General features: G+C 54.1%; 2 protein-coding genes across 2 annotated transcripts in view; both read right to left on the bottom strand.

Annotated features, from left to right (window-relative positions):
* LOC116957913 (uncharacterized) overlaps window positions 1-27,828 on the bottom strand; it is a 69,658-nt gene extending 41,830 nt beyond the window's left edge. The window contains exon 1 of the mRNA XM_076054583.1: window positions 27,431-27,828. The gene's annotated coding sequence lies outside the window, so the exon portion shown is untranslated. The remainder of the gene's footprint in view (window positions 1-27,430) is intronic.
* LOC116957912 (uncharacterized) lies at window positions 43-27,899 on the bottom strand. The gene is made up of 6 exons (XM_076054580.1): window positions 27,823-27,899; window positions 23,987-24,152; window positions 19,402-19,497; window positions 13,098-13,232; window positions 8,149-8,283; window positions 43-6,128 (listed from the first exon to the last, which is right to left on the bottom strand). Exons 2-6 carry the CDS (start codon window positions 24,150-24,152, stop codon window positions 5,341-5,343), a joined length of 1,320 nt encoding a protein of 439 aa, XP_075910695.1. The 5' UTR covers window positions 27,823-27,899; the 3' UTR covers window positions 43-5,340.

The raw sequence follows: 27,899 nt of genomic DNA, 5'->3' as shown, positions 1-27,899 counted from the left end.
GCGAGGGGGGGAGGGGGGGAGGAGGGAGCCAGAGAAAATAAGTAAATAATGAATGTCACTTTATTCGCAATTCCACGGTCGACGATTGCAAACGCAGACGCTTGAAGCGCCGCCCGCTGGCCTCCGCCCGAACGCCGCCCGCGAGTCGTCGGCGGCGTCGTCGGTGGCGCACCTCCCCGCCGTACGTTCGAAAGGCAGAAAGTGCGCAGCCCCCGCTCGCTCCGCTCGGCTCGCGTTCACGTTTCACCGACGACGGCACGCAGCGCACGCAGCTCCCCCGCACCGGCCCCGTGCAGCCTCGAGCAGACCATTGGGGGCCAAGTGCTGCTTGCGAGCTGTCCCGTCGCGGGCGCGCGGCGGGACAGCTCCGCTGCCCGTCGGCCCCGGCGGCGGCTCCGCCCCCGGCGGCGGTGCCGCCCCCGACGGCGGCGCCGCCCCCCGCTTTGTCGGTGTGCGGCGTTGGCGCGGGGGCCGAAGGTCGATCGGCTCAATGGGATTTCCCCAGAGTATCCGTGAAGGGGTTCTCGTTCCGAAGGCAGCGTCCCGAATGTGTGGATACAGACGAAGGTCCACCCCGTGTAGCCTTGAGGCTGGGAGGTCAGCACCCCCAGTAACGATGTTCACTACTCACCACGGCACCAGGTAACTCATTTGAGGCCGAGTCGACTCAGGCGAGGCCCCAGGTACCGGTTGAGGTAATCGTCACCGGTGGCGGTGGCCGTGAGCGGGAATCGAACTCGGGTCGCCGGCGCTTGCGTCAGGCCGGGGTGAAGCGTGGAACGCTCTCGCTGGTGGCGGGTGACAGGACGGAACCGGGTGCTACGGGTTCACCGGTGCGCCAGGCTACGTCCACTTTGGGGCATTCGCGCGAAGTGGCAAAGGCTCTCGCTGCTGGCAGGAGTTTACAGACTTTCCGCGATGACTGGCAGATGCGAATAAACATACAAGGCGAACACATTACACAAACGCGCATATAAATACACCTGGACACATTCCTCAATAACAATACCACGTGTGTCTGTTCGTGCGGCCTTAAAAGGAAACGTATAATTGGCGACGTTTTGGGCAATGGCCCTTCTTCATTGCCAATAGATGAGCATCACGAATATAATTTGTCTGCCCCTGTTGAGGACGGTTCACGGCACCGGTTGCCGAACCAATACATTTATGAGGTCGCACTCATTTACACACAGAGTGCTTGCCACAAATGAACCACAACACCCCGCCGATCTCGTCAAGGGCCATAAGCCATCACGCGAACTTCGGTCATTCTCGCAGCAGCGTGTTTCGGCTAACCATCGAACACAATCACCCCATCGCGCGGCGCTTTCAGATGCACTTCTGCACCCGTTTGGAATGCTCTTCCTTCCGATATTAGGAATCCACTGTAGCTATGCACTTCTAAATGATCCAGATTAAAAACTCATTTCTTTAGAACTGATTTTTGTGTTTAGTTTGTTGTCCTTCCCCCGCACCTCCGATGAGCACGGTTGGAGATGTACGGTGCGAAAGAAGTTCAGCATACATTACACTTTATTTTGGTGCAATCGTGAACAATAACCATATCAAAGACATTAGTACATCTAATCGGCGTAACAAATCGGTTCACTGCAGCTCAAAGACTCAGTCCCACGAGGCCTAGTCTTTGAGCTGTCCATGTACTCGGGCATTTGAAGGCCTGAAGACCAGAATCGGTGATTTTGGCGACAATTTGTTCAGGGAGGCAGTTCCATATCCGGACAACAGAGGGCGCTTCTGCCCAGGGAGCACGTTCTGGCAACTGGTGGAGGGGAGGGGCAAGGGAGGGGCAAGGGCGTGGCTTGGCAGGGTTGTGTCTGCTTGGCCTGCAGGTCTTCATAGCAGTGGTTGGAGCGCGTTGTGTACAGCGGGCTGTGACGGCGGCAACTCGTCGACGGTGATGCAGGCTGCGGGTGGCGAGTCGCGCGCTGGCGGTGGCTTCATCGACGCCAATTAAGTTCACCACCTGCTCCTGGATGCTGTCTAGACGCTTCGAGTTGAGTCGGCGGAGCGTCCACGCAGCACAAAGAGGCACACTCCATGACACTGCGGACTGGAGCTTTGTAGTCTGTGGCTCGGCCCTCTGTGTCAAGTCTGTTGGCCACCTTTCTCAGTGCACGCAGTTTCTGTCCTGCTCTGATGGAGATGTTGGTGACGTGTTTTTTGACCCATGTCGGCTTGCTGTCAACGGTAACACCGAGGATGGATCTCCGAGCTCGGTCGGTTGATGCTACCTGTCAGTCATCAAAATGCAGATCCAGATTGGATGGAATTATTTTCCAAGACAGTGCCATGGTCTGGCACTTTGATGGCTCAAAGGTGATCTTCCATTTTTTTGCCCAGGTGTTCATTTGACGAAGATCTCCGTTCAGGCTAGCTGCCAATGCATTGCTTTCAGCAGGTGATCTTATTCGAGCGCGGAGGGTTGAGTCGTCAGCGAAGAGGTACAGCTGGTTCTCGCAGACATCGACCAGGTCGTCAACGAAGGTGGGGAAGTGGAGTGGACCGAAAATTGATCCTTGTGGTAAAGAGGCATGGATGGGAGAAAGTTCTGAGGCCTGGCCAGACACTACAACTCTGATGGATCTGTTGGAGAGGTGGCTCTGCAGCCATGTCAGAAGCTGTCCAGATACCTCCTCGGAGCAGAGTTTGGCAGATAGGCCGTTGTGCCACACTTTGTCAAAGGCTCCTTTGGTGTCCAGAGCTATGACACAGCCTTCTTCCCCCTTGTCCAGCGAGGTGTTCCACCTCCGAGAGAGGATTGTTCAGAAGATCCGCTGTGATGTGACCTGGTCTGAATCCAAACTTCCTGCAGGAGATCAGGTTGTCATTGAGCATGTACCTTTTAAATTGTTTGTTCATGGCTGTCTCCATAATCTTGCTAATGATACCGAGCAGGGATATGGGGGATGATACTTTGATGGGTCGGCTTTGGAGTCCTTTTGCATTTGGGGTTACTGAGGCCAGCTTCCATTGGTTTGGGAATACTCCACTCGAGAAGCAGCAGTGGAAGAGGTGACACAGAGGGCTTGGAAGTTCAGCACTGCATTGCTTGAAAACTCTGGTGGGGATTAGATCTGGGCCGGTGGCTTTGTCGGGCTTGAGTTGCTTTAGGAGCCTGTTGATGTCTTTGGGCTTGAAGGTGATCTTCTCATTTGAGCAGGTGGTGCTTGGTTCAATGTATGGGGCCGGTTCTTTTGCACCTTTGCAAAAGTCTCACAGAACATTTCCGCTTTATCCCGTGCCGTGATATGGGCAACATCATTGTGCACAATGATATGGATGTCAGAGGTTGCAGCTCTTCCAGAGAGGGAGTTGACGAGTCTCCAGCATTTCTCACTGGTCAAGGTTTCAGCAATAAGATCCTTCTTGAGTTTGATGTTGTAGTTCCATCTGGCCTTCTTCTCAGCCTGGCTGTAGGAGTGTCTTGCATGGGAACATTTCAGCTTGTTGACGGCAACGTTTTTCTTGAGCTGGTGGAAGAGGCGTCTCTTCTTCCTCGTGGCTCTCCCACACTTCTCGTCACACCATGCCTCATCTCCAGGCTTTTTGGTGACATTTTTGCCGGGGATGTATAGCAGCTCCATAGCATCGCTGATGATGTATAGTGACCTGGCCACACGTCTTCTTAGAGTCACTCTCCGAGAAGACTCTTGACCAGTCTGTAGATGCGCTGAAGCCTCTCGTTCCCCAGTAATTGGCTTTGTTGTATTGCCACACTCTCCTATTGTAGGGCTTGTCTGTGTACGCAGGGGCATAAAGCTTTACAAGGACCGTGTTATGGTCTGAGGTACCAAGGTTGGCAAGCGTTGTCGATATGGCAGGAAGGTCAGTCATATGGCATGGTCCAGGATTTACTCACCTCTTGTTGGAAATTCAACAATCTGCTGGAGGCCAAAGGAACTTGCAAGCTATTCTGCTACCTTTCCAGTCTTCATGATGGACATTGAAGTCTCCCACCAGGATGATGGAACGTCCATCGAACTGTCATTTTGACAGCGTTTCAGTGTCCAAGTGGTCAAAAATGTGATTGTTAAGCATTTGGTGGTCTGTACACAGCTCGCATGAGTAGCTTCCGGGAACGTAAGGTGACTGTGAGCCACTTAAGTTCTATGTCTGGTGGATCTCTTTGGGAGTCATGACGGATGGCAATTCCCTTTAGGCAGTACACTGCAATGCCCCCTCCAGATGAGGCAGGTCTATCTCTTCGGCTGCACGTGGTGTAACCGGGTATCACAATGCAGTCCCCTCCGTCTTGAACAGTTGGATCCAGGAACGTTTCCACCACGATGACAATTATAGGTTCTCATTTTCATTGCACAAGTTGGCGAGTTCTCCGATATTGGATCTCAGGCCACGGATGTTGATCTCAATGATTCGCAGTTCCTTGTCCCGTGGTTGGTGGGCAGGCGCATGTCGTTTCCGTTTTGGTCCATCCTTTGAGGCTTGGCTTTGTTTCTTGTAGTAATTGACAGTCAGGTTCAAGGGTTGCTGGCCCTTGACCCCAGGCACACTTGAGCAGTGTGGTGAAGGTAAACTCTATACACTACATGATCCCAAAGCATCCGAAGCATCCATAACAGATTGTTCTTGGGCATGAGCCCCCTCCGTCAAGGGTGGGGTGACCAGCGTTTTTGTTATACCCCCAAAGTGGATCGTGCCAAAAAACCCAGGGCGGCTACGATGTTTTCAGATTTTTTTCTCATTAGTCTGAAAATCATAAATGCATTCCGCTGGGTGTCATTCAAAAGCGAGTTTCCACACTTGCAGACCGTTGCTGTGTTGTACACCGTGTGTGCTGCCACTGGGGGTGCACTGGGAATGTTTGAGTCTGAGGTGCGATGCGAGGTGCTTTGAATATTAAGCCATGTTGTGTAAGTGCAAAGATTCGATTTTTTTTTAATTCCCGGAGCTGCGATTCGGCCAAAGTCAGCGCAGAACGAAATTGAATCCGCTCAGGGATTTGTTTTTTCTGGAGTCATCGGTGACCGGGCTCAGATGATCGACTCGCTGCACGTTTGACACTCGGTTTAACCACAGCTCAGTCTGTTTCGGCCAATAGGTCTCTGGTGCGTCTCTGTGTGAGGTTTATGGACCTGTGGGGGAGTCTATTTGTCTGTGCAAGTCACTGGTGACCGAGATGAGACCATTAGCTCACCACACTCGAGAACTCGGTTTACTCAACAAGCAACTGAGACCTGGATTCGGACCCAGGATCCGGGCCGTCTGGCCTCCGACTCACGATGCCTCCCCGCCGTATCAGTGCTCATCCGATCGGCAAATCCCTCCCCACTTTCTGACCAAGCGCAAATTCCTTCGACCTCAAGGCTTCTGCTCGCCGGCGTGCGTCCTCGCGTGCCTCTTGAGGGTGTCGATCTGCGAGAACCCCTTGCCGCACCGCGTGCAGACGTGCGGCCTCTCCCCCGTGTGGATCCGCGCGTGCCTCTCCAGGTTGTAGCGCTGCGAGAAGGCCTTGCCGCACTCGGCGCAGACGTGCGGCCTCTCACCCGTGTGCGTAGCCGCGTGGATCCTGAGGTTTGAGCGCTGAGAGAAGGCCTTGCCGCAGACGCCGCAGGCGTGCGGCCGCTCGCCCGTGTGCGTCACCAGGTGGATCTTTAGGTCCGAGCGCTGCCTGAAGCCCTTGCCACACTCGGCGCAGGCGTGCGGCCTTTCGCCCGTGTGGATGCGCGCGTGCGTCTCCAGGTGGGAGCGCTGCGGGAAGCCCTTGCCGCACTCGCCGCACGCGTACGGCCACTCGCCCGTGTGGATCCCCGAGTGCGTCCTCAGCAGGCAGCGGTACGGGAAGCCCTTGCCGCACTCGCCGCACACGTGCCGCCTCTGCCGTTCGCCGCGCACCACCGGCCTGCGCGCGGGCCTGGAAGCCTTCGCCGTTTCCGATCGAACGACGCACGGCTCCTTCGGTGCCAATGTCCTCATCCGTGGAACGTCGTTGTCGTTGTTGTTGCGTGACGTTACGCCTGTAAGCGTCTTCCCGCACCGCAGGCAGCATCGTGGGGACCGTCCCGTGGGTTTTGCTTGACCCGACACGGACCACCTGCCAAGGTCCCTCCGGCACGCCTCGCACAACGGCTCCATCTCCCTACCCTCGTCTGCCGCACGCACGCACACACACGCGTATGTGTATTCAAGATGGAATGCATAACTGTGCTGCAGCGTCCGCCCGCACTGCGTCCTGCAGGTGTCTTTCCGTGAATGTGAGTGCATAGGGTGGCAGATGGTTGCCTTCTCGTGGCCCACCTCTCGCGTGTTTACATTCTATCTTAAACACAGACTAACACCACCATCCGCGGTGTGGCTAAGTAGCGTTTGATCGTGGACCTGATGGGTCAGTTCGTGTACGGGTGACTCCTGGACGGCCTATTGGGCCTCAAACGCCTCCGCTCCAAAGCCAAACCTCGAGTGGCCTCACCGAAGGTGACCGATGGATCTCTCGTGTCAGATTCTCGGGAGTGCTGGGGCTGTGTGGGCCAGGTACTCTGAGCAGCCCCTCGCTGCCCCTCGCTGCCTCCTCTCTGGCTGTGAAGCTGGATGGGCAGGGCTGCCGATCCCCCCCCCCCCCCATATCCGATGCCCCTCCATCGCTGGACCAAGTCCAGAGACAGTGGTAGGAAAGCTGAAGGGGGGGGGGGAAAGGCGGCTGGGGTTTGCGGCATCACGGCTGAACTTCTGAAGGCCAGCGGGGAGAATTTGCTTAGAGGTCTCCACCGCACGGTGATTGATGCAGTTTGGAGATTGGGCTCTGCCCCACCCCCCCCCCCCCCGCCCCGATTGGAGACGGGGGACCGATTGTCCCAATCTGAAAGGGGCGGACTGAGCTGACCGCACCAAAATACCGCGGTGCCTGCCAAGGTACTCGCCCACAATCTCCTGGCAAGAGTCCGCAGCCGCCTTCCAATAAGCACCAGAGACCAAAAGAGGTTGGATTCATACCAAAGAGGACTGGATCCTGGCTCTTTGGGTTTTTGGTGGCGCGTGGCAGGGAGTGCAGGCAGGTGCTCCTTGTGGTCTTCATTGACCTAAAGAATGCCTTTCTCGACTGTGGGTCGTCCTGCGGCTATACCAGACGGCATTTTCGGTCCCATCTCCGCCCTCTACTCAAGAGTCGCAGGGTGCTGTAAAATGAGGTTGGGGCACCTTTGACATCTTCTCTGTGAATGCCGCGGTGCAGCAGGGATATGCTTTGGCCCATAACAACAGCCGCCATTCTCCACTAAGTGGTGGTGACATCGCCACGTCGCTTGTGCCAGGCACTGAGACAGACGCCGCGTGAAGTGTCGAAGGCTCGTCAAAAGGTCACGGGATAGACCCAGGTGCCATGGGTTGACTGAGAAGACTGGCAGATGCACCACCTGTGCCTCCACTGTGCCAACTTGTCGCATGTTATCTACCTGGCACTCCGCTCATTGTTGTGAGCGTTGCTCATCCGCCCTCCATTGTTGGAGGGCGACTGCCTCCAACTGCCCAGTAGCATCTTTCACGAGCCTCCTCCTCAGAGGCCAATCTTAACACCGCTGGTACCAGTCTTCGGAAAGTCCACTCGGCTCCACATCCTCCTGTACCGCATCAGTCCATCTCTTCTCCAGCTTGTGCCGTGCCCGTTTAGCCCCCTCTATCCGGTCAAATGGAAGATGCTTGGACTTGCGGTGGCTGGGCATGAGGGCTACATGACCCAGCCAATGCAACCTTGCCAGGCCAGCCTGAAAGTTTTAAACCGGTGCAGATTTTCCATGAGAGGGGTCCACGTTTTGCAAGCAAAGAGAAGGGAGGGCATGACTATGGCTGAGAAGACCCAGAGTGTCGTGTGGAGTGCCATCCTCCACTTCAGGGAGCTCTAGACTGGTATTGAGGTCTAATCCACCACGCCGAGCCAGTACATCTCGGAAGCTGTGGGTAACTCCCATTTATTATCCTGTCCCATCATTTCACAACTGCTGTGCTGGGAAATGGAGTCGAATCGACAAAATCTGGATCACTGGTCTAGTGAGCTATAGCTGACCATCAGCACACCACTGCAGCAGCTTCCCGCCTGACTAGGACGTGACCGGCGACGAGACAAGAAGATGATGTTGCGTTCTCCCTGTGCGACGCGATCAGAGGTGGAACTCTCACCTTCACCAACGTCCTCCCCTGACAACGCCACCTCGATGAAGTTCTGGTCTGGAGTACCCAGACACCCATGGGAATCCCCCATCTCCTCTGGCCTCTCACTGGCTCCTTCCACTTTAACGATCTTCAGATCTGGAACTGAATCAAATCAAATAACTGAGCACCTTTGGTATTACAGCCGCTCGTATAGCGCAAGGCTATCGTGAAGGAAGTTGCTGTTGTGTTTCACGGAGGATTATAATCTACAATAGTCTCACAGCAGGGGACAATTCTGCTATGTTGCTTTAGCCAAAGCCAACATTGGGTTGCCATTTATCATAGTCTGTGAAATGGGATAGTGGCGCTGGTACACAATGGCCTACTCTTTTTAAAAATAACGTCTCTAAGAATTCACTCTGAATTAAGTATCTGGGTTTCTATAGGTCTGGATGAGTCTACGAGTCTCTGCGTTTATCTATAGCATTGTGGTTCATGCAAACTGCATGTGGGTGTTATATTGGGAGCGGTCGTGCAGTGGTTGGCGCACTGCGCTACGTACGGAGCCAACCATGCTAATCGGAGCCCAGTTGACCTAGGTTTGATTTTCTGGCCAACGGCCAACATCTGTGACGATTGATGTCTGAACAGGTCCTGGTTATCCCCACCCTCTTCACCCCCCCCCCCTTTCAACAACCCAGCCGACGGGTGTGAAGCATGGTCAAACTACCCCTATGACACCACGGCCTGCCGCCTTTGTTCCCCGGTGCTGATGTGTAATACACACTGCACCAGGTAATCATTTAAGGGCGAGCCGACCTGGGGGAGGGCCCAGGACCGGTTCAGATATTCACCGATGTCGCTGGCTGCCGCGAGCGACAATTTAACTGGGCTCTCCGCCGGGTTACCGATGCAACGGCCGCGCCACCACTCCCCACTCACAACACACACACACACAGGTAGTAGGCCCAGCCGCCTTGGTTAACGCTGCGGTTAAAACGAATGCAAACGAATACCAAGTGCCGTCTGCTTCACAGTGGACCTTAAAGAGCCTCCGTGAGGTCAACCGAGAGCGAGTATTCCCGCTCGCAGGCCATTGCTGTGTTGTACACCTTGTGCCGCCTAGGGGTAGCTCCCACTGGGGGTGCCCTGGGAATGTTGGAGATTGAGGTGCGATGGTGGGGGGGTGTGCTTTGAGTTGCTGAGGAACTTAAGCGACACCGTATAAGTGCAAATATATAAAATATTTATTCTCGGAGCTGCGATTCGGCCAAATTCAATGCAAAATCAAACTTAATGCGATCACGATTTATACTGTCAACTGGTGGCCGAGCCGAGACCAATAAATATCTCAGCACACGCGAGAACTCGGTTGACACGCAAAGTGGCCTAGACCTGGATTCAAATCCAGGATCTCGGCCGTCACATCTCCAAGTCACCGGGCCACCCTTCCCCCATCCATATCAATGCTCGTCCGATCGGCAAATCCCTTCGACCTCAAGGCTTCTGCTCGCCGGCGTGCGTCCTCGCGTGCCTCTTGAGGGTGTCGCTCTGAGAGAACCCCTTGCCGCACCGCGTGCAGACGTGCGGCTTCTCGCCCGTGTGGATCCTCGCGTGCCTCTTGAGGGTGTCGCTCTGAGAGAACCCCTTGCCGCACTGCGTGCAGACGTGCGGCCTCTCGCCCGTGTGGATCCGCGCGTGCCTCTCCAGGTTGTAGCGAAGCGAGAAGGCCTTGCCGCAGACGCCGCAGGCGTGCGGCCGCTCGCCCGTGTGCGTCACCAGGTGAATATTCAGGTCCGAGCGCTGCCTGAAGCCCTTGCCGCATTCGGCGCAGGCGTGCGGCCTTTCGCCGGTGTGGATGCGCGCGTGCGTCTCCAGGTGGGAGCGCTGCGGGAAGCCCTTGCCGCACTCGCCGCACGCGTACGGCCACTCGCCCGTGTGGATCCCCGAGTGCGTCCTCAGCAGGCAGCGGTACGGGAAGCCCTTGCCGCACTCGCCGCACACGTGCCGCCTCTGCCGTTCGCCGCGCACCACCGGCCTGCGCGCGGGCCTGGAAGCCTTCGCCGTTTCCGATCGAACGACGCACGGCTCCTTCGGTGCCAATGTCCTCATCCGCGGAACGTCGTTGTTGTTGTTGCGTGACGTTACGCCTGTAAGCGTCTTCCCGCACCGCAGGCAGCATCGTGGGGACCGTCCCGTGGGTTTTGCTTGACCCGACACGAACCACCTGCCAAGGTCCCTCCGGCACGCCTCGCACAACGGCTCCATCTCCCTACCCTCGTCTGCCGCACGCACGCACACACACGCGTATGTGTATTCAAGATGGAATGCATAACTGTGCTGCAGCGTCCGCCCGCACTGCGTCCTGCAGGTGTTTTTCCGTGAATGTGAGTGCTTAGGGTGGCAGATGGTCACCTTCTCGAGGCCCACCTCTCGCGTGTTTACATTCTATCTTAAACACAGACTAACACCACCATCCGCGGTACGGCTTGCGGCTGAGCCATGTGAAAGGACCCACCACTGATGCGCCGATGAAGACCTGTCGGACCAGTGGCCAGGGGTTTGGTGGGTTCTTGCCGTTATCCTGGTCCGGCCGTTCAAAGGTGCGACAGGGCACCAGTGGAGGGCAGCTGAGCGGTCGTTCCCCCGAAGGCTCCAGCCCGTGTGTGAACCTTTAGCGACTCGTATGGTTCGGCTCCGGCAAATGTCTCAACTCGGGTAGATGATGATAATTTACCCCTGATATTCGGGGTCAAAGGTCAAAGCGGTCGCCCCGGGGACGGCGAGGTTAGTCGTGGCGGTTACATCCACTGCTGGTCCAGCTGCCCTCACGGTGAACACCACCAGGGGGCGCCCACTGCGGGTCGAGCGTGCACAAACTCCCTTGGTGGTGGGGGCCACCGCGGTTCGTGAGACGTACGGTGACGATGAGGTTGGGGCGGTCTCTCGGGTGCCCCTTCCTTGTCGCTGTCCAAGCCCCCACCGAGGCGCGTGATCTTGAGGACATGGACGAAGGTGGTGTCACGGAGGGACCCCGGCAGGCGGAACGTGCAAAACCCACGGGACGGTCCCTGGACATGTGTCCTACCTCGAGATGCCCCGGGCTGTCCTCGGAGACTTCAATGCGGTGATGGGTATCAGTCCACACGGAACAGGGACCAAGAATAGCAATGGAGCCTTGCTTTTTGGACTTTGTAACATCCGGGCAGCTGAGAATTTATGTTATCACGGCTCCAACGGCCTGACTCCTCGTCGCCGGAACTTTGGCTCTTCGATGCCGCCGGTGCAGAGAAGGAGATCGATCACGTTCTCGTATGGCACCCGCTTGGAAGCACCTCCAGAACTGCCGGGTCGTCACGAGTGCGGGGTCATCCTCAATACTGATCGTAGGCTTGCTGATAGCAGACCCCTGGTACCGCCTAAAGTCCCAAAAGAGGATTCCGAGGTCCAGCGTGGAAGCGCTAGACCTCGAGAAACTCCTGAGATGAGGGGATTGCCGTCGAGGTCTCGAATCGGAAGCATTCAAGCGTGGGGATCTTGGAGGCGGCCAGTGGCCGTGTTGGAGTCAAGGAGGGGGTCTCACCTCATCGGAGACACCCGCGACCTTTTGAGCGGTGTTGCAAATTCGTCCTGCGCGGCCAGCTGGTACGTCAGGCCTTGTTGAGAAGGGATGGGAGGGAAGCATTTGGTCGTGGACCTGATGGGCTTGTTCGGGAGCCACCTGTGTACGGGTGACACGCGGCTGTGCATAACGGGCCCTCAAAAGCCTCCGCTCCAAAACCCAAACCTCGAGTGGCCTCATCGGAGGTGGCCGATGGATCTCTTGCGTCAGATTCTCGGGAGTGCTGGGGCTGTGTGGGCCAGGTACTCTGAGCAGCTCCTCGCTCCCTCCTCTCCGGCTGTGAAGCTGGATGTGCCTGATGCCGCGCGCAGGGCCGCCGTTCCCCCCCCCCCCCCCCGCCCCATATCCGAGGCCCCTCCGCCACTGGACGAAGTCCGGAGACAGCGGTGGGGAGGCTGAAGGTGGGGGGGGGGAGGCTGAAGGTGGGGGAGGCTGAAGGTGGGGGGGGGGGGGGAGGCTGAAGGTGGGGGAGGCTGAAGGTGGGGGGGGGGGGAAAGGCGGCTGGGGTTTGCGGCATCACAGCCGAACTTCTGAAGGCCGGCGGGGAGGATTTGCTTAAAGGGCTCCACCACTCGGTGATTGATGCAGCTTAGAGATCGGGGTCTGACCCCCCCACCCCCCCACCCCGATTGGAGACGGGGGACCGATCGTCCCAAAGTGAAAGGGTCGGACTGAGCTGACCGCACCAAAACACCGCAGGGGCGACGCTGCCCGCTGCTCTCGGTGCCTGCCAAGGTACTTGCCCACATCCTGGCAAGAGCCTGCAACCGCCTTCCGATAAGCACCAGTGGCCAGACGAGCCCGGACTCGACACCAACGGGGGTCAACAACGGACCGGATCGAGGAATCGGGAGTCGTTGCCGGCCGGAGGAGGTCCCAAGGGGGGGGGGGGGGCACGGCGCCGTGTAGCCGTGCGCCCGCCCAACTTCGCCCCATCCTAGTGCAACGGGTAAAGGCGCCGCCCTGCAATTGCGTTGCCCGCGCCACTGCCGGCGGAAGGGGCCTTCCGCTGCGGGGGAGCTCTAGGCCGGTATTGTGGTCCGCTCCTCCACACTAAAGCCGGCACTTCTCGGGAGGTGCGGGTTACTCCCATTTATTGCCCGGGGTGGGCGGTGGCGGTGGATGGGGCGTGGCATTCGAGAAGCCTGCTCCCATCATTTCACAAACTGCCGTGCCGGTAGACAGAATCGAACCGGTGACCTCTGGATCACAGGTCCGGTCAGCTGCTGCTGCCGCTGACCATCAGGCCACCGCTGTAGCAGCTGCCCGCCTGACCGGGATGTGACCGGCGACGAGACAAGAAGATGCTGTTGCGTTCTCCCTGTGCGACGCGATCAATTGGTGGAACTCTCACCTTCACCAACGTCATCCCCCGACAACTCCACCTCGATGAAGTTCTGGTCCTGAGTGCCCAGACACCCATGGGAATCCTCCATCTCCTCCGGCCTCTCACAGGCTCCTTCCACTTTAACGATCTTCAGATCTGGAACTGAATCAAATCAAATAACTGAGTACATTACGGTATTATCGCCGATCGTACAGCACGAGTCTATCGTGAAGGAAGGCCGTAACTGCTGTGTTTCACGGAGGATTATAGTCCACAGTAAATTTAGATTTAAAGCTTTCGTGACTGCAGGGATTCATATTCTTGGTTCTTTCGGTAAAGTCACGTAGAAGGGAAACAATAAAATAATACAAATATAAAACAATAACATTTTCACGACGTTTCGACTGCGACACAAGCAATCATCATCAGGTGTATTTTTTTTTAATTCTTGCTGTGGTTTTCACACCTGACGATGATTGCTTGTGTTGCAGTCGAAACGTCGTGAGAATTTTATTGTTTTATATTTTTATTATTTGTTTCCCTTCCACGTGACTTTACCGAAAGAACCAAGAATATAGTCCACAGTAGTCTCACAGTAGGGGACAATGTGGCTGTCTGTCTTTATCCAAAGAAAACATTGCGGTGTAATTAATATTCTGCCAAGTGACGCTGGCACACAACGATCTACTCTTGTTAGGAATGACGTCTATAAGAATCCAGTCTTGAACGGAGCAGACGGGCAAGCCTTACTCAGGGGTTAGTTCACACTGCAGAATTGACCAGGGCGGCCGCTGTCCTTGAACAGCGAACCCTCTGCACCAAGTGGCGAACGCGCTACGGCTCGGCCGTGTCACCGCCCATGTTTAGAAAATCAGTAGAAGAGCGACAAGGAGGCGAATGACCGACGGGTGAGTGGGCAGGTGGGCGCCACGGTGGCTAGGAGATGTTGACTACCCCGCCTGGCATGCAGGAGGTAGTGGGTTCGATCCCGACCCTGACGCCTGCTGTGTATTTGGAGTTCGCACGTCGCTCTTTCGCCCTGTGGTCGCGTGGATTTTGTGGTCTGGCTCCTCCGGTTTTCCCCTCCACATTTATAATCGTGCGTTTCGAGTATTTTGGCTCCTCCCCACAAACGTCCACGCGGCGATGATGGGCCATACTCTTTGTTTCTTTCGGTGAAGTCATCGCGTAGATAGAAAATTAACAGATCACGACATTTCCATCACAACACAGGCGACCGTCTTCAGGTGAGAGAGGGTCGCTTGTGTTGCGATCGAAACGTCGTGATCTATTCATTTTCTACCTACGCGATGACTTCACCGAAAGAACCGAAGAGTATGGATTCCTGCAGTCACGAAAGCTTCAAATCAAGATGATGGGCCACTTCGTTGAGCTATCATTCGTGGCCAGGTCGCTTCTAGAAAAAGAGCTACACTGCTCAGTGGGCCTTACCTGGTTAAATAACAATTTGTTTAGTTTATCGACTTGAGTCAATCGGCGAGTGAAGTTCGCAGGAACGGTAAATCGCGGTGGCTATCAGTAGTAATATGGCGGTGAGCGAGCGGGGGAATCGGTGAGTGTTGACCGGTCATCCCAAACTCTGCGGGGTCCCAGCGAGGGTTAAGGATCCAGATTCTCCGGCCGAGAGACGCGACGATGCACCGTCAGAAGCCGCTGCGTCAGTGTCTGACACACGAGGACACGGCTCTGAGCCCTGGGGGCTGCGTCCTGTCTCTCCTGCTGCGATCTCGCGGCCATCGTGAAGCAGACCGAAGCCACGCCGGACCATTGTAAGGAGGGCCTGGCATTATAATAACAACGCTTATAACATCACACTTCTCTTACTGTGGTTGTCCCACCTGATGACGGTTGCTTGTGTTGCGATCGAAACGTCGTGATCTATTCATTTTTCTACCTACGTGACTTTACCGAAAGAACCAAAGCGTTTGATGTGGCTAGTCACCTATCGAAGTGTTGGCTACTTTACCCCCCCCCTTATTGAATTTTCTTTCGACCCAGTAACCTCCCCACTCCCAGCTCCCCCCCCCCCCCCCTTGCCTGACCCAACACGGTTCCGAGAAAAAAAGATGCGCGAGAACGGTTAACGTCCAATATTTTAACCGATTTGAGTCCATTTCGTGAGGGATACCCTAACCAGCTGCTAGTTTTCAGTTTCAGGTATAAGCCTGTGAGCCATGCGGCTCTTGACTCGGGTGCAACCGTAACAAAACAAAAACGTGAACAAGGAACGTCTTCGAAGTGACTAAACGCAACAGAAAAATCCTGGAAAAAAACAGCAAAGTCTTCCAGAAAAAGCACCGTACATCAACGCTGTATGCAAAAATCCCAGTGGGATGCAATTCCAACAATAACAACCATAAGACAATAAGGATTAAAGTTATCAGGCTAACTCTGTACTACAACAAACAAAATATGGCTAAACCAAAACGATCACGACGTTTCGATCACTACGCAAGCGATCTTCATCAGGTGTCAAGAACAAATCACGGAGATTTGCGATTTGAAAAGTCCCATTGCTTTCTTATTGGAATTGTTTCATTTATTATTATAACTTTATTTAACGTGACAATTGTTCTATGTTTGATTGTTCTATTTCAATTTAAAGCTTTCGTGACTGCGGGGATTCATATTCTTGGTTCTTTTTAACGTTAAAAATAAGCGCCACTTTTTTTCAAATTTTCTTGTTGTGGTTTTCACACCTGATGATGATTGCTTGTGTTGCAGTCGAAACGTCGTGAGAATTTTATTGTTTTATATTTTTATTATTTTGTTTCACCTTCTACGTGACTTTACCGAAAGAACCAAGAATATGTTCTATTACAATTAAAACAGTTGGAAGCAATTCATATCTTTTAAGTTCTCATCCTTGCATTATAATATACAGAGCAGTTCATAATGTGATGGTATCACATGGTAATGCTCCATCACATGTTTTACATATTTTATTTTTTTGAGTGATTTTGAAAACGTTTTGGTTTAGCCATATTTTAATTGTTGTAGTACAGAGTTAGCCTGATAACTTGAGTCTACATTGTCTTATGGTTGTTATTGTTTGACTTGCATCCCACTGGGATTTTTTCACACAGCATTGACGTGCGGTGTTTTTTTCTGGAAGACTTTGCTGGTTTTTTCCTAGGATTTTTCTGTTGCGTTTAGTCACTTTAAGACGTTTCTTGTTCACGTTTTTGTTTTGTTGCGGTTGCGCCCGAGTCAAGAGCCGCATGGCTCACAGGGCTATACCTGATATAGTCCAACCTTGGATTGCGAGCATAATTCGTTCCGGAAACGTGTTTGTAATCCAAAGCACTCGTATATCAATGTTAACCCACTTCCCAATGTGGTATCGACTGCCAACTTGGTATACTTATGTCACACTGATGACAATACTAGATTCTATCATTAAAAATAAAAAATATATAATTTTTAAACAATCTTTAACACTTCTAGATTTTAAGCTTTCGTGACTGCAAGGATCCATACTCTTTGGTTCTATTCGGTAAAGTCACGTAGGTAAAAAATTAATGGCCGAAACGTCGTGATTTTTGTTGTTTTAATTTTTTACCTACGTGACTTTACCGAATAGAACCAAAGAGTATGAATCTTTTACACGCTTTTTATTAACTCACTCTGTCTGTTGTCGTCGTTGTTGTATCCTCAAATCTTGTAACTCAATTTTAACCCATTTCCCAATGTGGTATCGACTGCAAACTTGGTATAATTACGTCACACTGATGACAATACTACGTTCTATCGGCTTGGGTCTTAATTGTCCATGCTCAACTGACGTTGGCTGTGAATCACCACGGTCCCCTTAACGTTGTGGGCAAGCTTCGGGGCCACTTCCTGGAGTTCTGCCATTACTCGTACGGTACATTTCATTAAATCGTGTTTAAAAAAAGGTTTTTTTTTTATATATATACAGTTGTCCCTCACTATAACGCGGTTCACCTTTCATGGCCTCGCTGTTTCGCGGATTTTTTTTAGTGTAATTTTGCATGCTTTTTTCCTGCGTACAGTATGAACGCGCATTGTGTTCGGCGTCCTGATTGGCTAAAGGAGAACCGCACATGTGTTCTGCGTCCTGATTAGCTAAGGGAGTACAGAATGCGTTCGGCTAGCCAGATTTACAACAATGTTTGGGCTTGAAAACAGGTTTTGATCTTTGGTTTCATTTACTAATATTGTACTTATTTTTTTAAATCTGCGAAAGTTTGAACTTTGAGAGTGTTTAAATAAGAGAGAAATGTGAGAAAATGTTAATGCCTGTCTGAGAAAAGTGCATAAAAGTTTGTGGTTAGGGGCTTTACGGCCTTAAAACATGTATAATAATTGTAAAAAAATAAAGCTGATTACTTTGCGGATTTCGTCTATTGCGGGTTATTTTTAGAACGTATCCCCCGCGATAAACGAGCGACCACTGTATATATTACACATGTTGTCAGATTCACGCGACGTGATTATTCACCAATGACTCTGTCACGCGCGCGACATGACGTCACGCGTTTGTAAATTAACCCCGAGACGTTACCCCCTGGGTCGTTGCCACGCCCCCCCCCAACCCGCCCCAGGGGTAACCCCTGGTTGAGAACCACTGGCTCGTGGCGAACGCAGCACCAAGGGACGTGATCGTTCTGTAACGCATGCTCCTCTTAGCTCAGCGCCCTTCTGCTGGCGTGTGAGGAACTCTCCCCCTCTCTCACTCACCATCACCCTCTCTCACTCACCATCACCACCATCCTCTCTCACTCACCATCACCATCCTCCTCTCTCACTCACCATCACCCTCTCTCACTCACCATCACCACCATCCTCTCTCACTCACCATCACCATCACCCTCTCTCACTCACCATCACCCTCTCTCACTCACCATCACCACCATCCTCTCTCACTCACCATCACCATCCTCCTCTCTCACTCACCATCACCACCATCACCCTCTCTCACTCACTCACCATCATCCTCTCTCACTCACCATCATCACCATCCCCCTCTCTCACTCACCATCACCCTCTCTCACTCACCATCACCACCATCACCCTCTCTCACTCACCATCACCACCATCCTCTCTCACTCACCATCACCATCCTCCTCTCTCACTCACCATCACCACCATCACCCTCTCTCACTCACCATCACCATCCTCCTCTCTCACTCACCATCACCACCATCACCCTCTCTCACTCACCATCACCACCATCCTCTCTCACTCACCATCACCATCCTCCTCTCTCACTCACCATCACCACCATCACCCTCTCTCACTCACCATCACCATCATCCTCTCTCACTCACCATCACCATCCTCCTCTCTCACTCACCATCACCACCATCACCCTCTCTCACCCACCATCACCATCATCCTCTCTCACTCACCATCAGCACCATCCCCCTCTCTCACTCACCATCACCCTCTCTCACTCACCATCACCACCATCCCCCTATCTCACTCACCATCACCACCATCCTCTCTCACTCACCACCATCCTCTCTCACTCACCATCACCATCACCCTCTCTCACTCACCATCACCCTCTCTCACTCACCATCACCTCCATCCCCCTATCTCACTCACCATCACCACCATCCTCTCTCACTCATCACCATCCTCTCTCACTCACCATCACCATCACCCTCTCTCACTCACCATCACCCTCTCTCACTCACCATCACCATCTCTCACTCACCATCACCACCATCATCACCATCACCCTCTCTCACTCACCATCATCACCACCATCCTCTCTCACTCACCATCACCACCATCACCCTCTCTTACTCACCATCACCACCATCACCACCATCCTCTCTCACTCACCATCACCCTCTCTCACTCACCATCACCACATCCTCTCTCACTCACCATCACCACCATCACCCTCTCTCACTCACCATCACCACATCCTCTCTCACTCACCATCACCACCATCCTCCCTCACTCACCATCACCACCATCACCACATCCTCTCTCACTCACCATCACCACCATCACCACATCCTCTGTCACTCACCACCATCACCACATCCTCTCTCACTCACCATCACCACCATCACCACATCCTCTCTCACTCACCATCACCACCATCACCACATCCTCTCTCACTCACCATCACCACATCCTCTCTCACTCACCATCACCACCATCACCATCACCCTCTCTCACTCACCATCACCACCATCACCACATCCTCTCTCACTCACCATCACCATCATCCTCTCTCACTCACCATCATCCTCTCTCACTCACCATCACCATCACCCTCTCTCACTCACCATCACCACCATCACCACCATCACCCTCTCTCACTCACCATCCTCCTCCTCCACCACTTCGCTCTTCACCAGCGTCCTCACGATCTCGCGGCCCAGACGGCCCTCACCCTCCTCTTGCTTCACAACCGCTCCTGCTGCACAGACACACACTGCTACTGCACACACACACACTGCTGCTGCACACACACACATGCCGCTCCTGCTGCACATGCACACACACACACACTGCTGCTCCTGCTGCACGCACACATGCTCCTGCTGCACATGCACACACGCTCCTGCTGCAAACACACACACTGCTGCTGCTGCACGTGCACACGCACGCTCCTGCTGCACATGCACACGCACGCTCCTGCTGCACGTGCACACACACGCTCCTGCTGCACGTGCACACACACACGCTCCTGCTGCACACACACACGCTCCTGCTGCACCCACACACACTGCTGCTGCACACACACATGCCGCTCCTGCTGCACATGCACACACATGCCGCTCCTGCTGCACACACACACACGCTCCTGCTGCACACACACGCTCCTGCTGCTGCACACATACACACATGCTGCTCCTGCTGCACACACACACACTGCTGCTGCACACACACACACACATGTTGCTCCTGCTGCACACACACACACACATGCCGCTCCTGCTGCACACACACACACGCTCCTGCTGCACACACACACAATGCCGCTCCTGCTGCACACACACACACGCTCCTGCTGTACACACACACACACACTGCTGCTGCACACACACACGCTGCTGCTGCTGCACACAAACACTGCTGCTGCTGCTACTGCTCAGATGAGAGGAGACTGAGAGGCTCAGGGAGATGGTGGCTGGGCCAGAGACACTGAGAGCCTGGGTTCAAGCCCTGGGTCTGGGTGTCTGTCTCAGGGGGTTCATGATGACCAAGCCAGAGACACTGAGAAGCGGGGTTCGATCCCTGGATCTGGGTGTCTCTCTCTGTCTCAGGGGGTTCATGATGACCAAGGTAGAGACACTGAGATGCTGGGTTCAAGCCCTGGGTCTGGGTGTCTCGCTCTGTCTCAGGAGGTTCATGATGACCAAGCCAGAGACACAGAGAAGCTGGGTTCAAGCCCTGGGTCTGGGTGTCTCTCTCTTTCTCAGGAGGTTCATGATGACTGAGCCAGAGACACTGAGATGCTGGGTTCGATCCCTGGGTCTGGGTGTCTCTCTCTGTCTCAGGGGGTTCATGATGACCAAGCCAGAGACACGGAGAAGCTGGGTTCAATCCCTGGGTCTGGGTGTCTCTCTCTGTCTCAGGGGGTTCATGATGACCGAGCCAGAGACACAGAGAAGCTGGGTTCAAGCCCTGGGTCTGGGTGTCTCTCTCTGTCTCAGGGGGTTCATGATGACCAAGCCAGAGACACTGAGAGGCTGGGTTCAAGCCCTGGGTCTGGGTATCTCCTCTCGTATGAGGTGGTTCATGATGACCGAGCCAGAGACGCGGAGATGCTGGGTTCGATCCCTGGGTCTGGGTGTCTCTCTCTGTCTCAGGGGGTTCATGATGACCGAGCCAGAGACGCGGAGAAGCTGGGTTCAAGCCCTGGGTCTCGGTATCTCTGTCTCAGGGGGTTCATGATGACCAAGCAAGAGACAGAGAGGCTGGGTTCAAGCCCTGGGTCTGGGTGTCTCTCTCTCTGTCTCTCAGGGGGTTCATGATGACCAAGCCAGTGACACTGAGAAGCTGGGTTCAATCCCTGGGTCTGGGTGTCTCTGTCTCAGGGGGTTCATGATGACCGAGCCAGAGACACAGAGACGCTGGGTTCGATCCCTGGGTCTGGATGTCTCTCTCTGTCTCAGGGGGTTCATGATGACCAAGTCAGAGACACTGAGATGCTGGGTTCAAGCCCTGGGTCTGGGTGTCTCTCTCTGTCTCAGGGGGTTCATGATGACCAAGCCAGAGACACGGAGAAGCTGGGTTCAATCCCTGGGTCTGGGTGTCTCTCTCTTTCTCAGGGGGTTCATGATGACCAAGCCAGAGACACTGAGAAGCTGGGTTCAAGCCCTGGGTCTGGGTGTCTCTGTCTCAGGGGGTTCATGATGACCAAGCCAGAGAAACTGAGAAGCTGGGTTCAATCCCTGGGTCTGGGTGTCTCTCTCTGTCTCAGGAGGTTCATGATGACCAAGCCAGAGACACAGAGAGGCTGGGTTCAAGCCCTGGGTCTGGGTGTCTCTCTCTGTCTCAGGAGGTTCATGATGACCAAGCCAGAGACACAGAGATGCTGGGTTCAAGCCCTGGGTCTGGGTGTCTCTCTCTGTCTCAGGGGGTTCATGATAACCGAGCCAGAGACCCGGAGAAGCTGGGTTCAAGCCCTGGGTCTGGGTGTCTCTCTCTGTCTCAGGGGGTTCATGCTGACTGAGCCAGAGACGCGGAGAAGCTGGGTTCAAGCCCTGGATCTGGGTGTCTCTCTCTGTCTCAGGGGGTTCATGATGACCAAGGTAGAGACACTGAGATGCTGGGTTCAAGCCCTGGGTCTGGGTGTCTCGCTCTGTCTCAGGAGGTTCATGATGACCAAGCCAGAGACACAGAGAAGCTGGGTTCAAGCCCTGGGTCTGGGTGTCTCTCTCTTTCTCAGGAGGTTCATGATGACTGAGCCAGAGACACTGAGATGCTGGGTTCGATCCCTGGGTCTGGGTGTCTCTCTCTGTCTCAGGGGGTTCATGATGACCAAGCCAGAGACACGGAGAAGCTGGGTTCAATCCCTGGGTCTGGGTGTCTCTCTCTGTCTCAGGGGGTTCATGATGACCGAGCCAGAGACACAGAGAAGCTGGGTTCAAGCCCTGGGTCTGGGTGTCTCTCTCTGTCTCAGGGGGTTCATGATGACCAAGCCAGAGACACTGAGAGGCTGGGTTCAAGCCCTGGGTCTGGGTATCTCCTCTCGTATGAGGTGGTTCATGATGACCGAGCCAGAGACGCGGAGATGCTGGGTTCGATCCCTGGGTCTGGGTGTCTCTCTCTGTCTCAGGGGGTTCATGATGACCGAGCCAGAGACGCGGAGAAGCTGGGTTCAAGCCCTGGGTCTCGGTATCTCTGTCTCAGGGGGTTCATGATGACCAAGCAAGAGACACAGAGATGCTGGGTTCAAGCCCTGGGTCTGGGTGTCTCTCTCTCTGTCTCTCAGGGGGTTCATGATGACCAAGCCAGTGACACTGAGAAGCTGGGTTCAAGCCCTGGGTCTGGGTGTCTCTTTCTGTCTCAGGGGGTTCATGATGACCAAGCCAGAGACACGGAGAAGCTGGGTTCAATCCCTGGGTCTGGGTGTCTCTCTCTTTCTCAGGGGGTTCATGATGACCAAGCCAGAGACACTGAGAAGCTGGGTTCAAGCCCTGGGTCTGGGTGTCTCTGTCTCAGGGGGTTCATGATGACCAAGCCAGAGAAACTGAGATGCTGGGTTCAATCCCTGGGTCTGGGTGTCTCTCTCTGTCTCAGGAGGTTCATGATGACCAAGCCAGAGACACAGAGAGGCTGGGTTCAAGCCCTGGGTCTGGGTGTCTCTCTCTGTCTCAGGAGGTTCATGATGACCAAGCCAGAGACACAGAGATGCTGGGTTCAAGCCCTGGGTCTGGGTGTCTCTCTCTGTCTCAGGGGGTTCATGATGACCGAGCCAGAGACCCGGAGAAGCTGGGTTCAAGCCCTGGGTCTGGGTGTCTCTCTCTGTCTCAGGGGGTTCATGCTGACTGAGCCAGAGACGCGGAGAAGCTGGGTTCAAGCCCTGGGTCTGGGTGTCTCTCTCTGTCTCAGGGGGGTTCATGATGACCAAGCCAGAGACACAGAGAGGCTGGGTTCAAGCCCTGGGTCTGGGTGTTTCTCTCTGTCTCAGGGGGTTCATGATGACCGAGCCAGAGATGCGGAGAAGCTGGGTTCGATCCCTGGGTCTGGGTGTCTCTGTCTCAGGGGGTTCATGATGACCAAGCCAGAGACGCGGAGAAGCTGGGTTCAAGCCCTGGGTCTGGGTGTCTCTCTCTGTCTCAGGGGGTTCATGATGACCAAGTCAGAGACACTGAGAGGCTGGGTTCGATCCCTGGGTCTGGGTGTCTCTCTCTGTCTCAGGGGGTTCATGATGACCAAGTCAGAGACACAGAGAGGCTGGGTTCAAGCCCTGGGTCTGGGTGTCTCTCTGTCTCAGGGGGTTCATGATGACCAAGCCAGAGACACTGAGAGGCTGGGTTCAAGCCATGGGTCTGGGTGTCTCTCTCTGTCTCAGGGGGTTCATGATGACCAAGCCAGAGACGCGGAGAGGCTGGGTTCAAGCCCTGGGTCTGGGTGTCTCTCTCTGTCTCAGGGGGTTCATGATGACCAAGCCAGAGACACTGAGATGCTGGGTTCAAGCCCTGGGTCTGGGTGTCTCCTCTCGTCTGAGGTGGTTCACAACGGCAGTGTGAGAAAGACACCGAGCCGGAGACGCCGAGATCCTGGGCGTCAAAACCCTGGCTATGCGTCGTCTCCCTGTCAGGAGATTCACGACACCACAGATGCGTCCACTCGCCAAAGACATGCCGGCCCTGCCCACACTGGACATCTGTCGAAAAGGGCTTCAAAAGCCACGCATGGGAATCCTGCAGCCTATTCTGAATCTGAGATCTCACCGGCCGTGTCATCGTCACCGTCAGCGGCGGCGTCTTCACGCTTCACCGCCAGGTCAGGACTCATCCCAGGCTCCGGGCTCTCCTCCTCCTCATCATCATCAGCAGCCTCTTGTTTGATGAGCGGAGGAGGAGGAGGGGGTGGAGGAGACTTGACGAGTGAAGCCATCTGCGAGGCAAGCGACACAGAAGCTCAGACATTGATAAAGATCCCCCGTGTAGCCTTAACAGGCTGTTGGGGTAAGTGCAGTTAGCGAGCAGCACCTATGAAGGCGAGGGGGTGGGTGGCCGCCTTTGTCTCCCCAGTGGCGATGTTTTATACACCACCATGAACCACACTACACCATGTACCACACTACACACTACCATAATCACAACGTACCACACAGCACTGTACACCACACTACAACCACAGAACCACCACGCAAAATACTTGACACCAACGTTCTGTACACCACTGCAGTGTACGGCATCCACACACATAAATACATAAACTGCCACACTGCCACGCACATATAGACTCACGGAGAGACCCACAGACTCACGCAGAGACCCACAGACTCACGCAGAGACCCACAGACTCACGCAGAGACCCACAGACTCACACAGAGACCCACAGACTCACGCAGAGACCCACAGACTCATCACACAGAGACCCACAGACTCACCACACAGAGACCCACAGACTCATGACACAGAGACCCATAGACTCACGCAGAGACCCACAGACTCATCACACAGAAACCCACATACTCACGCAGAGACCCACAAACGCATCACACAAGAGACCTACAGACTCATCACACAGAGACCCACAGACTCACGCTGAGACCCACAAACTCATCACACAGAGACCCACAGACTCACCACACAGAGGCCCACAGACTCACCACACAGAGACCCACAGACTCAACACACAGAGACCCACAGACTCACGCAGAGACCCACAGACTCACACAGAGACCCACAGACTCACGCAGAGACCCACAGACTCATCACACAGAGACCCACAGACTCACCACACAGAGACCCACAGACTCATCACACAGAGACCCATAGACTCACGCAGAGACCCACAGACTCATCACACAGAAACCCACATACGCAGAGACCCACAAACACATCACACAAGAGACCTACAGACTCATCACACAGAGACCCACAGACTCACCACACAGAGGCCCACAGACTCACCACACAGAGACCCACAGACTCAACACACAGAGACCCACAGACTCATCACACAGAGACCCACAGTCTCATCACACAGAGACCCACAGACTCATCACACAGAGACCCACAGACTCACCACACAGAGACCCACACACTCACACAGAGGCCCACAGACTCACCACACAGAGACCCACAGACTCATCACACAGAGACCCACAGACTCACCACACAGAGACCCACAAACTCACCACACAGAAACTCACAGACTCACCACACAGAGACCCACAGACTCACCACACAGAAACCTAGACTCACCACACAGAGACCCACAGACTCACCACACAGAGACCCACAGACTCACCACACAGAGACCCAAAGACTCACCACACAGAGACACATAGACTCACCACACAGAGACCCACAGACTCACCACACAGAGACCCACAGACTCACCACACAGAGACCCACAGACTCACCACACAGACACCCACAGACTCACCACACAGAGACCCACAGACTCACCACACAGAGACCCACAAACTCACCACACAGAAACTCACAGACTCACCACACAGAGACCCACAGACTCACCACACAGAAACCTAGACTCACCACACAGAGACCCACAGACTCACCACACAGAGACCCACAGACTCACCACACAGAGACCCACAGACTCACCACACAGAGACACATAGACTCACCACACAGAGACCCACAGACTCACCACACAGAGACCCACAGACTCACCACACAGAGACCCACAGACTCACCACACAGACACCCACAGACTCACCACACAGAGACCCACAGACTCACCACACAGAGACACCCACAGACTCACCACACAGAGGCCCATAGACTCACACAGAGACCCACAGACTCACCACACAGAGACCCATAGACTCACACAGAGACCCACAGACTCACCACACAGAGACCCACAGACTCACCACACAGAGACCCACAGACTCACCACACAGACACCCACAGACTCACCACACAGAGACCCACAGACTCACCACACAGAGACCCACAGACTCACCACACAGAGACCCATAGACTCACACAGAGACTCACAGACTCACCACACAGAGACCCATAGACTCACACAGAGACCCACAGACTCACCACACAGAGACCCACAGACTCACCACACAGACACCCACAGACTCACCACACAGAGACCCACAAACTCACCACACAGAAACTCACAGACTCACCACACAGAGACCCACAGACTCACCACACAGAAACCTAGACTCACCACACAGAGACCCACAGACTCACCACACAGAGACCCACAGACTCACCACACAGAGACCCAAAGACTCACCACACAGAGACACATAGACTCACCACACAGAGACCCACAAACTCACCACACAGAGACCCACAGACTCACCACACAGAGACCCACAGACTCACCACACAGACACCCACAGACTCACCACACAGAGACCCACAGACTCACCACACAGAGACCCACAAACTCACCACACAGAAACTCACAGACTCACCACACAGAGACCCACAGACTCACCACACAGAAACCTAGACTCACCACACAGAGACCCACAGACTCACCACACAGAGACCCACAGACTCACCACACAGAGACCCAAAGACTCACCACACAGAGACACATAGACTCACCACACAGAGACCCACAGACTCACCACACAGAGACCCACAGACTCACCACACAGAGACCCACAGACTCACCACACAGACACCCACAGACTCACCACACAGAGACCCACAGACTCACCACACAGAGACACCCACAGACTCACCACACAGAGGCCCATAGACTCACACAGAGACCCACAGACTCACCACACAGAGACCCATAGACTCACACAGAGACCCACAGACTCACCACACAGAGACCCACAGACTCACCACACAGACACCCACAGACTCACCACACAGAGACCCACAGACTCACCACACAGAGACCCACAGACTCACCACACAGAGACCCATAGACTCACACAGAGACCCACAGACTCACCACACAGAGACCCATAGACTCACACAGAGACCCACAGACTCACCACACAGACACCCACACTCACCACACAGAGACCCACAGACTCACCACACAGACACCCACAGACTCACCACACAGACACCCACAGACTCACCACACACAGACCCACAGACTCACCACACAACACACAAACATAACACATAACACAAATCACGTTGGACGAGGTGTAACAAGTCAACAATAGAGAACGACTTTAAGAAAATAGACCTCACACTTACCGTGAAGCCTGCGGCCTAGGTGAGGCAACAGGCCTCAGCGCTCACTATTCACCAATTCGGGATAAACTTCAAACTCTGTATTTAAAAATAAATATAATTGTACGTAAAATAAGGGAATGGAAAAACACACGCGCACACACGCAAAAAAGTCCCCCCCACCCCCCATAGTTTATTTAGTTTTGTTTAAAGGGTGAACGCTTTTAAATCATTTAGCGGATTAAGTTAACGCGGGGAGCAGATTTGACTCGAGAAAAAATTATTGGTTTCGTAAAAAAAAACACAATTAGATAAATAATATAATTCGCACATTAATTATGCGGCGTTTTTAAAAAGAATAAATAAAAACCCTTCAGTGTTTAAAACAAAAATTACATTTTTTGTCTTAATGTTACCCGTTAAGCTGCAGCGAATTAAATCGCCTTGGCGGCGGGGGGGGGTCACGAGACATGTGGACCATGGGAAGCAACGC

This window comes from Petromyzon marinus, chromosome 66, assembly GCF_048934315.1.
Source record: "Petromyzon marinus isolate PM22_M1 ecotype Great Lakes invasive population chromosome 66, UKy_Petmar_22M1.pri1.0, whole genome shotgun sequence".
NCBI lineage: Eukaryota > Metazoa > Chordata > Hyperoartia > Petromyzontiformes > Petromyzontidae > Petromyzon > Petromyzon marinus.
This window is presented reverse-complemented; position numbering and strand designations above follow the sequence as displayed.

Bases quoted from the DNA above. Each gene is read 5' to 3' on its own strand.
- LOC116957912 (XM_076054580.1), bottom strand. From the start codon at position 24,152: ATGGCTTCACTCGTCAAGTCTCCTCCACCCCCTCCTCCTCCTCCGCTC. The intron at 8,284-13,097 runs GTGAGAGTTCCA...GATTTGATTCAG, and splicing joins GGGGGATGACGTTGGTGAAG to TTCCAGATCTGAAGATCGTT. The intron at 6,129-8,148 runs GTGAGAGTTCCA...TGCGTGCGGCAG, and splicing joins AGGGGAGGACGTTGGTGAAG to ACGAGGGTAGGGAGATGGAG.